Source organism: Muscardinus avellanarius, assembly GCF_963383645.1.
Source record: "Muscardinus avellanarius genome assembly, chromosome: 10".
Taxonomy (NCBI): domain Eukaryota; kingdom Metazoa; phylum Chordata; class Mammalia; order Rodentia; family Gliridae; genus Muscardinus; species Muscardinus avellanarius.
The window spans coordinates 50231573-50242484 of NC_137796.1; the positions used below are offsets into that span (position 1 = coordinate 50231573).

General features: G+C 49.9%; 1 protein-coding gene across 1 annotated transcript; it reads left to right on the plus strand.

Annotated features, from left to right (window-relative positions):
- Positions 1–2226: 2226 nt before the first annotated feature.
- On the plus strand, positions 2227–8927 carry LGALS4 (galectin 4; the record flags this gene model as incomplete). The annotated part of the gene is made up of 10 exons (XM_080703584.1): positions 2227–2271; positions 2537–2625; positions 3055–3259; positions 5347–5481; positions 7641–7667; positions 7791–7829; positions 8006–8035; positions 8315–8403; positions 8522–8687; positions 8781–8927. 10 exons carry the CDS (start codon positions 2227–2229, stop codon positions 8925–8927), a joined length of 972 nt encoding a protein of 323 aa, XP_080559710.1.
- Positions 8928–10912: the final 1985 nt, after the last annotated feature.

Here is a 10912-nt window from a genome sequence, read left to right on the forward strand (position 1 = left end):
AAAAAAAAAAAAAAAAAATTATACTCCTTCCTGAAATTCAAATACTATCTTAAAGTAAGATATAATTTTAAAGAAGGATATAATTTTAAGATATAATTTAAGATATAAATTTAAAGAAAGATATAACTTTAAAGTAAAAGCTCAATAATAAGCAGGGCGTGATGATACACACCTGTAATCCCAGCATTTGGGAGGCTGAAACAGGAGGAGCATAGTTCGCGGACAGCCTCAGCTACTTAGGCCCTTTGCAACTCAGTGAAACCCGGTTTCAAAATAAAGAATAAAAAATTGGGCAGGGGGTCTAGCTCGGAGGTCAAATGCTTCTGGGTTTGATCCCCAGACCCGCAAAAATAAAAAATAAAAAATAAAATTAAATATAAAACTACTTAAGTTGCTTCTAAATGATTCCCAAGAAACTTAGTTCTAGGCATGTATTTTATAGAGCAAATAAGTTCTAAAATTACGCAATTATCTGTGTAATGAGTTAGTCCAATTACTGTGAATTACTCTCTCATGTATAAAGGTGAAGCAGTCCCCTTGTTAAGTTTCTCAGTAGACAACATAGAAAAAATAAAATCAAAGCATTGAGAAAAAATAGAGTCTCATAGCCAGGCATGGTGGCACATGCCTGTTATCCTAGTACTTGGGAGCCTGAGACAGGAGGATTGCCAGCTTGTCTGAGACAGGAGGAGCCAGCCTCAGCAACTTAAGGAGGATCTCAGCAACTTAACATGACTGTTTCAAAATTTAAACAAATAATAATAAGCTGGGTGTCATGTCGTAAGTTTGTAATCCCAGCATTTGGGAGGCTGAGACAGGAGGATTGCACGTTCACAGACAGCCTCAGCTACTTAATGAGGTCTTTTGCAACTCAGTGAGACCCTGTTTCAAAAATAAAGACTAAAAAATAGGGCTGGGGGTGTAGCTTGGAGGTAGAATGCCGCTGGATTCCATCCCCAGTACCTCAAAAATAAATAAATAAATAAATAAATAAATAAATAAATAAATAAATAAATAAAATAGGCCTGGAGACATAGCCTGGAGGCAGCCGGTCCCTGGGTTCTATCTCCGGTACCACAAAAACCCAACAGGATCTCATTACATCCCCCACACTTTATTTTTCTTTTCTATTTTCTCTCTCTCTCTCTCTCTCTTTTTTTTTTCAATACTGGGGATGGAACTCAGGGGCATTCTACCTCCAAGCTATACTCCCTGCCCTATTTTTCATTCTTTATTTTGAAACAGGGTCTCACTAAGTTGTGGAGGGCATCACTAAGTAGCGGAGGCTGTCCACAAACCTCAATCCTCCTATCTCAGCCTCCCGAATACTGGGATTACAAGCATGTGCCACCATGCCCGGCCTTTCTTTCTTTCTTTCTTTCTTTCTCTCTCTCTCTCTTTCTTTCTTTCTTTCTTTCTTTCTTTCTTTCTTTCTTTCTTTCTTTCATCTTTCTATCTTTCTATCTTTCTATCTTCCTTCCTCCCTCCCTTCCTTCCTTCCTTCCTTCCTTCCTTCCTTCCTTCCTTCCTCTCTTCTTTTTTTGAAGGGGATAGTGGGAATGAACCCAGAGGCATTCTACTTCCCAGCTACAACCCCTGGCTCTTTAAAAAAAATTTTATTTTGAAACAGTCTCACTAAATTGCTGAGGCTGGCTTTAAATTTGTGATCCTCCTACCTCAGCCTCCCAAATATTGGGATTACAGGTTTGTACCACCACAGCTGATTTAAGCCTTGGTTTTTTTTTTTTTTTTTTTGTAATCCATATGTAATCCCAGCTTTCTGGATTTATGTTTGGAATGAGTGTAAGAGACCAAGCATTAGTTTAGTGCCTTCTGTATGCCAAGACTGTTCTGAGCACTTTCGCCTCGGGAGCCCTCAGCCCCTGCTCTCACCCTCGCTGCCCACCTGCCCCAGGCCGCGCCCGCAGCCTCCTGGTTCTCACCCTCCCTCTGCTAACAGAGGCTGGGCAGGGCTTTATGGGCTTTGATAAGGCCCTGGCCAGGCCGAAGTCCACGCGCACTTCCTGTTCTCAGGAGGGCCTTGGGGAGGCGGTCATCAGCAAGGCCAGGGTGTGCCCTGGGGATCCCCAGAAGAGAACCCATGGGCCCTTCCCTACCTGCCACTCCCTTTGCCTCTAGTATAAGGGCCACCCGCCACCTGCCATCTGCCATTTCCCACTCCTACCGCTCCTCTCCTAGGACAAGCCACCAGCGCAGCCTCCCAAGATGGCCTACGTCCCTGCACCGGGCTACCAACCCTGCTATCACCCGGTGAGATACCACCCACCTCAGGGGGCTCCTGACCAGCGCTTCTGTTTTGCCCGCTACGACCCGAGGCCTAGTTTGCTGTTACCCCTATGCTTAGGCTATTTGTGGCCACATCTAGCTCTGGGTCCCAGCATCAGCCCCACAACCTGTTCCTTCACCCTAAGCTTCGTGTCCCCTGCGAAACTTTGGGAATGGGGGCTTTGTGGCAGGAGGGAAGGGCTGCGGCAGGCAGGTAGCCTCTGAGGCCCCTCGCTGGTCCGTTCCACAGACGCTGCCCTATAACAGGCCCATCCCAGGCGGCCTCAGCATAGGCTCGTCGGTTTATATCCAAGGAGAGGCCAACAAGCACATGAAGAGGTAAGACCCTCCCTGCCAGGCTAGGCTACGCAGGGCTCTAGGCATCTCCCGAGGAGGAGACGCCAGTGCAAAGGCCTGTGCGAGGGCAGCCGGCTGTGCTCTAAGCTGGGTGTTCACAAGGTTTCTGGCTGCGGGCGGGGATGACCTGGGGGATCAGGAAGAAGCAAGGGGACCCCAACCGACAGGCTTCAAGTGTGGAAGGCAGGGCCTGGCGGGCACCTAAGCCTTGGTAAAAAATGCAGGAGTATCAGCCATTTGCATGTGAGAAACAGGGCAGGGGGTCTAGAAGGAGAAGCCAAATGCGGAGGCCTGGCCCTGGGAATCTGCCTCTGAACTGAGGGCTGGGCTCGACCCCCCCAGCCCTCGCTTAGGGACACCGGGACAGGCGAGGACAGAGCTTCCTGGAACCAGCCCTTTGTGTCTCACCAGGTTCTTTGTGAACTTCGTGGTGGGGCAGGACCCAGAAGGCGATATCGCCTTCCATTTCAATCCCCGCTTTGATGGCTGGGACAAAGTGGTCTTCAACTCAAAGAACGGCGGCCGGTGGGGCAGCGAGGAGAGGAAGAAGAGCATGCCCTTCAAAAAGGGGTCCCACTTCGAGCTGGTGTTCATGGTCCTGGCAGAGCACTACAAGGTCTGAGTGGGGCAGCTGCCTGCCTGCCCGCCACCCTCTTTCTCCCTCCCTCCCTCCCTCCCTCCTCCCTTTCTTTCTTTCTTTCTTTCTTTCTTTCTTTCTCTCTCTCTCTCTCTCTTTCTTTCTTTCTTTCTTTCTTTCTTTCTTTCTTTCTTTCTTTCTTTCTTTCTTTCTTTCTTTCTTTCTTTCTTTCTTTCTTTCTTTCTTTTTCTGTCCAGTACTGGGGTTGGAACCCAGGGGCATTCTACCTCCAAACTACACCCCTAGCCCTACTTTTTATTCTTTATTTTGAAACAGGGGCTCGCTAAGTTGCAGAACCTCACTAAGTAGCTGAGGCTGTCCACGAATGAATCTGATCCTCCTGTCTCAGCCTCCCAAGTACTGGGATTACAAGTGTGCACCACCATGACCGGCTCCTTCTTTCTTTTTTCTTTCTTTCTTTCTTCCTCTTTCCCCTTCCTTCCTTCCTTTTTTCTTTTCTTTTCTCTTATGGAACTGGGAAGTGAACCCAGGAGTATGCTACCTCCAAGCTATACCCTCAGTATGATTTTATTTATTTATTTATTTATTTAATTTTATTTTTGCGGGGTCTGGGGGTGGAAACCAGGGGCATTCAACCTCCAAGCCACATCCCCCTGCCCTATTTTTTATTCTTTATTTTGAAACCGGGTCTCACTGAGTTGCAGAGGGCCTCACTAAGTAGCTGAGGCTGTCCGTGAACCGCGATCTTCCAGTTTCAGCCTCCCGAATGCTGGGATTACAAGCGTGCGCCACCACGCCCGGCTATGATTTTATTTTAAGAAAGCGCCTCACTAAGCCAGGCGTGGTGCTGCACGCTGTGATCCCCGAACTGGGGAGGCGGAGACAGGAAGATCACACAGGTTCAAAGCCAGCCTCTCTGGCTTAAGAGATCCTGTTTCAAAATAAAATGTAAAATAGGTCTTGTAAAATAGGCCTGGAAGTGTAGCCCGGAGGTAGAAGGGTCCATCCCCAGTACCACCAAAAAAAAAAAAAAAAAAGGGGGGGGGTCTCACTAAGTAGCTAAGGATCTTGCTAAATTGCCAAGGCTGGCCTGGACCCTGCAGTCAATCCTCCTGTTTCAGCCTCCCAAGTACTGAGATTACAGGAGTGTGCTACCATGCCCGGCCTCTTCCCATCTTAACTCACTTTTTACTATTCTGAGATTTTTGTTTTTGTTTGTTTTAACTCAGGGGCATTGTACCTCTGAGCTACACCTCCGGCCCTATTTTATTATTTATTTATTTATTTTATTTATTTATTTTTATCATTTATTTTTATTTTATTATTTTTTATTTTTATTATTTTATTTATTTATTTATTTATTTTTCTTGCAGTACTGGGAATTGAACCTTGGAGCATTCTACCTCTGAGCTATACTCCCAGCCCTATTTTTTATTCTTTATTTTGAAAGACCTATTTTATAGTTTATTTGGAAACAGGGTCTCTTAAGCCAGAGAGGCTGGCTTCAAATCTGTGCGATCCTCCTTTCTCAGCCTCCCAAGTGCGGGGATTACAAGCGTGCGCCACCACGTCTGGCTTAGTGAGACCCTTTTTTTTTAAAATAAAATCATGCTGAGGGTATAGCTCGGAGGTAGCATGCTCCTGGGTTCAATTCCCATTAAGTTGCAGAGGGCCTCACTCTAAGTAGCTGAGGCTGTCCATGAACCTGTGGTCCTGTCTCAGCCTCTCAAATACTGGGATTGCAAGCCTGCGCCACCACGCCCGGCTGAGCAATCCCATTTCACAAATGTGGAAACAAAGTTTGTGGAGGGTCTCATAGCCAGGCTACATCAGAGCCAGACCTCAGACCCCACTCATGTGGTATCAAAACCACAAGTCAGACTTGATTCTCTCCTGATCTCCATCTTCAGGTGAAAGTCTCTAGTCTCTCCCACCTGTGAGCCGACTTTTGACCCCAGCCTGATCTCTGGACTTCAACATTCCTGGCTCTGAGGCTAACCTAGCTCACCTCTCCTCAAGACTTAGGATCCCAAGTCAAGAGACCCCCGATTCTGCCTCCCCGAGGTCATGGCGCTGACCCCTTGTCTCCTGTCTCTGCCCTCCAGGTGGTGGTGAATGGAGACCCCTTCTATGAGTTTGGACACCGGCTCCCCCCACAGATGGTCACCCACTTGCAAGTGGATGGGGACCTGGAGCTTCATTCAATCAACTTCTTAGGAGGCCAGCCCGCCCCCAACCAGGTGTGATGTCTCCTCTCTCATTTGCTTCTCCCTTCCCTACTCCATTCTTGCAGTCACTGTTGCCCAAGCACTCGCTCTGTGTCAGTCTCTTAGCTGAGTGATGCCGGGGACCCCATGGTGACTACGTCCGCCAGGAAGACAGACTCATTACCAGGCAGTGATGGCCCTGAGAGGTCAAGACCATGATGAGAGGCTGAGACAGGTGGATTGCAGGTTTGAGGCCGGCCTCAGCATCTTATCGAGGCTCACTGCAACTTAGTGAGACCCTGTTTTAAAACAAAAACAAAAAATAAAATAGAACCTGCAGGCATGGTTGGCGCATGCTTGTAATTCCAGTACCTGGGAGGCTGAGACAGGAGGATCACAGGTTCGAAGTCAGCCTCGGCAGCTTTGTGAGACCCTGTTTCCAAATTAAAAATAAATAAATGAAATGGGCTAGGGGTGTCATTCAGAGGAAGAATGACTCTGGGTGTAATCCGCAGCAACACACACACACACGCACACACACGCACGCACACACACACACAAATAGACTTGGGGGTGTAGCTCAAAGGTAGGATGCCCCTTGGTCCAATCCTCAGTATCGTGATGGCCGGAGCGATGCAAACAGAGGGTTGGTGTGAGATGGGGGCGCAGGTCAGGGTAGGACAGCGACAACAGGCAGGGTCTAGGAAGGGTTACACAGGTGATTTTGATGGTTCTGAGAGTCTGAAGGGAAGGCTTGAGCTTCCTTCGTGAATCAGGAAGGAATAACTTCCTGGAGGAAGTTTACACCAGGTCAGGAAGTGACCATAAGAAGAGTAAGAGTGACTAGCAAACAAATCCACAATGGCTTGCTTAACCCTGCGAGTGCCCCGGGAGCCGCGGCGAGCTCCGCGCATCCGCACAGCAGCTAGCGCGGGTGCCGATTGTCGGCAGAGCGCTGGGCTAGCAGCCCTCCCTGAGGCCCTGGGGAGTAGAGACTGGCCAGATCTGCTTGGGGCGTGGCTGGACAGCACCAAAGCCCGGCAAACACGCGTCCCAGTGGCCTAGAAACTCCACCCGCAGGCTCACCGTACGCAGTAGCCCTGACACCCCCTGCAATGACCACAGCAGAGCCTGACACAAGCCGGGATGGGGGTGCTCGTCAGTAAAAACCCTGAACAAGCACAGCCTCAGAGCCAAAAGCACCCACGTGTTCTTCAACAGGTGAATGAATAAAGACAACGCATTCACCATCCAAAGGTGCACACATCCCCAGGGGGCTGTGGTCCAAATATGGAGTCAAAACACAAGTGTGGTCATGCGTGGTGGTGCAGCACATGGAATCCCAGTACTTGGGAGGCCGAGACAAGAGGATCACAGGTTTGAGGACAGTCTCAGAAAGTTAGTGAGACCCTGTTTCAAAACAAAAAATAAAAAGGGCTGGACATGTAGCTGGTAGGTAGAATGTCCCTGGGCTCAACCCCTGGCACCACAGAAGAAGAAGGCAAAGAAAAAAGCAGCAGCAGCAGCAGCAACAACACACTCCATTCTCAGGGGTTTAGAGGATGCTCCATAAATCCACGAGGAAAGGAAATTCCCTGTAAGCCTTGATTCAGGTAGTGTTGTCTAGGAGGAGGCACAGGGCCAGGCTGGGTCTCACTAAGTTGCGGACAGGGTCTCACTAAGTGGTTGAGGCTGGCCGCCAACCTGTCATCCTTCTGTCTCAGCCTCCCCTGTTTTATTTTTTTATTTTGAAACAGAACCTCATTAAATTACTAAGGGTCTCGCTAAGTTGCAGAGGATGTCCTCGAACCTCCGATCCTTCTTTCTCAGCCTGCCAAGTACTGGATTATAGGTGTGCGTCACTGCACCCAGCTGCTCCCATGTCTCCGTGAGGCTCTGGGCTGAGCAGACAGGAGGGGCAAGTGAGGGCCCAGGGACAGCAGCCGGGGAGGGTACAGAGAGCAGACATTTCAGGCATCATCCTGAAAGCTTTGCAATACTCATTGGGCTGGGATTTGTGAGTATGGCAGGCCCCTCTCCTTGGACCAGTCATCTGGGGCCACCCTTGAACTCTGGAGATCCCCTGATGGTGGTGGCTGGCTGCCCCAGGACAGGTGCCCTCCATACTCCACAACTTCAAGACCTAAATTTGGGGTCCTGCTCACCACCTCCTTCTCTCTCTCTGTCCATAGGTGCCCATGGGGTACCCACCTCACCCTGTAAGTATCTCCTGGGGGTGAGAGTCTCCCCTGAGGTGGTGGGTTAGTGGCCAAGGAGGCCCTTGGGTGGCTTGAAGGGCCCCGGGCCCCCTTCTCATTCCCGCCTTCTGTACATCTGTGTAGGATCCAGGGTTCTACCATCAACACATGAGCAGCCTGCCTGTGAGTGGGAGGGCTGTGTGGCCATCTTGGGGGGGGCGTGGTGGGAGGTGGAGGGGTGGGAGAAGGGGTGGGAAGGCTGGCTATAATAACCTAGCTCTGGGAAACCCCTGCCTGCTGCAAGTTTGCCAAATTTGTCAAATCCAATAGAATGACATCGTTTCTTCCTCACTTCACAGACCATGGCGGGGCCCCCAATCTTCAACCCGGTACGGCGACCCGCAGGGCTCAGGGCTCTGTGGTGGGCTAGTCAAGGGGAACCAGGGATAGGTGGGAAGCAGGGAGGGATGCTGATCTATGGGGATCCCATCCCCAGAGCCGGTTGGCAATATGGTGGGTCCAGGGGGTTGAGGCGGGAGGTGGGAGAGGGTTGAGCTGGTGGTCAGGGCTGGGGAGGGAACCTGGTCAGGGACATTTCCCAGGAACAAAGTTTGTTCCTGGACCTGAAAATGTATCTCCGGACCTGGATTCTGGTTCTTTTCCCACAGCCGGTGCCATTTATGGGGAGACTAGAAGGGGGGCTTATGGCCCGAAGAACCATCATAATCAAAGGCTTCATCCCCCCAACGGGCACGAGGTAAAAGAGGGAGGTTGAGGCAGCGTCTCCAGCCGCCTCCCTCAGGCCTCCCTCCTGGCTCCAGCTCCTCCCCCCGGGGGTCCCAGGGTCACTCTTTTGACTCCCACTCTGTCCCCAGCTTTACCATCAACTTCAAGGTGTCGTCCTCGGGGGACCTGGCCCTGCACATTAACCCCCGCCTGGGCGAGGGCGCAGTGGTTCGGAACAGCTATCTGAACAACTCGTGGGGCTCCGAGGAGAGGAAGCTCTGCCACAACCCATTCCACCCTGGCCAGTTCTTCGATGTAAGTATGGGGCCTCCCTCCCTCCTTCCTGGCAGAGCCGCGGCTGCCCGCCGCCCGCCTCATGCCCGCCTCATGCCCACCTCTCTCCCGCAGCTGTCCATTCGCTGCGGCAAGGATCGCTTCAAGGTGTTTGCCAACGGCGAGCACCTGTTTGACTTCTCCCATCGACTCTCAGCCTTCCAGAAGGTGGACATACTGGAAGTCCAAGGCGACGTCACTTTGTCCTATGTCCAGATCTGATCTGCTCCTGGTGCGGCTCCTGAAAACAGAAAGCCCCCCCAGGACTCCCCCGTCTAAGCCCCTAATAAACGTCTGAGGGCGTCTCCTGTGTCTGTGACTCCATTCACCCCCGTCAGTGCTTCCTCCCTGGGGTTGCCCACGTGCTCTTCGCCCATCCGTCCCCTCCTCTGGCCATCTCTCCTCCATCACCACACATCTAGCAAGACTCAGCACTGACTAGGAGCTCCGTGTGCGCTACCTCCTGGGTTCTCTCCTCACCACAAATCCGAGGATGTGGGAATTTATTTTGTATTTTTCTTTTCTTTCTTTCTTTTTTTTTTTTTTAGTACTGGAGACAGACCTCGGGGCATTCTACCTCTGAGCTATACCTCAGCCCTGTTTTTTATTCTTTTTTTTTTTTTTTTTTTTTTTTTGTGGTACTGGGGGTGGAACCCAGGGGCTTTTCTACCTCCGGGTTATACTTCCAGACCTATTTTATATTTTATTTGGAAACAGGATCTCACTAAGTTGCCGAGAACCTCACTCAGTAGCTGAGGCTGGCTTCGAACCTGTGTGATCCTCCTGTCTCAGCCTTCCAAGCACTAGGATTACAAGCATGTGCCAACACGCCCGGCTTTATTCTTTTTTTTTTTTTTTTTTTGGTGGTACTGGGGATGGAACCCAGGGGCCTTCTGCCTCCGGGCTACACTCCCAGGCCAATTTTATATTTTATTTGGAAACAGGGTCTTTGAAACCAGTGAGGCTGGCTTCGAACCTGCACGATCCTCCTGTCTCCGCCTCCCAAGCGCGGGGATTACAAGTGTGAGCCACCACACCGGGCTTTATTCTTTATTTTGAAAAAGGGTCTCACAGAGTTGCAAAGGGCCTCACTAAGTAGCTGAGGCTGTCCGTGAACTGTGATCCTCCTGTCTCAGCCTCCCGAATGCTGGGATTACAAGCGTGCGCCACCGTGGGAACATTTTGTTGGTGGTGGTCCTGGAGATTGAACCCAGGAGGTTCTGCCTCTGAACTATGCCTCGAGCCCTTTTTATATTTGTTTGTTTGTTTGTTTGCCTATTTATTTATTTTGCAGTATGGGGGTGGGGTTGAACCCAGGGGCATTCTACCTCTAAGCTACACTCCAGCCAGACCTATTTTATTATTTATTTTGAAACAGGGTCTCGCTAAATTGGGGAAGGCCTCACAAGGTAGCTGAGGCTGGCCCCGAACCTTCGATCCTTGAGACAGGGTCTTTCTAAGTTACCATACAGTGGCCTCAAATCTTCTACTCTCCTGTCTCAGCCTCCCAGGTATTGAAGATATAGGCATGTGCAACTGTGCTCAGCTATCTAGGGATCTTTGTAAAAAACAATCAATACCTGGCCCCGACCTAGACTATTGTAGGTGAGACTGTCCATTTTGTTGGTTAAATTTCGATAATAATATTCAGTAATATTATTTCAATAATAATTTCGACAACAACAACAACAATAATAATGTTTATTTTTATTATTAATTTGGCACCTGGGATCGAACCTAGGGACATTCTGCCTCTGAATTATACCCCCAGGCCTTTTTATTTTGAAACAGGATCTCACTAGGTTGCTGAGGTCTTGCTAAATTGCTGAGGCTGTCCTCAAACCTTTGATCCTCCCGTCTCAACCTTCCAGGAACTGGGATTACAGGAATGCCGTCACTGAGCCTGACTTCAAGTTGATTTTTTTAAAATGTAGTTTCCTGGTGCTCTAGACCCAGCGTGTGCAATCCCACTCATGCGGCTCTGGTTCCTGCCACACTATGTGACGTGGGATCTTGAACAAGCTTCTTGACCTTCTTAAGAATCAGATGCCTCAGCCGGGCACGCTTGTGATCCCAACACTAAGGAGGCTGAGACCGGAGGATCGCGGCTCGAGGACAGCCTCAGCTACTTAGTGAGGCTCTTTGCAACTCAGTGAGACCCTGTTTCAAAATAAAGGATAAAAAAGAGGCTGGGGGGTGTAGCTCGG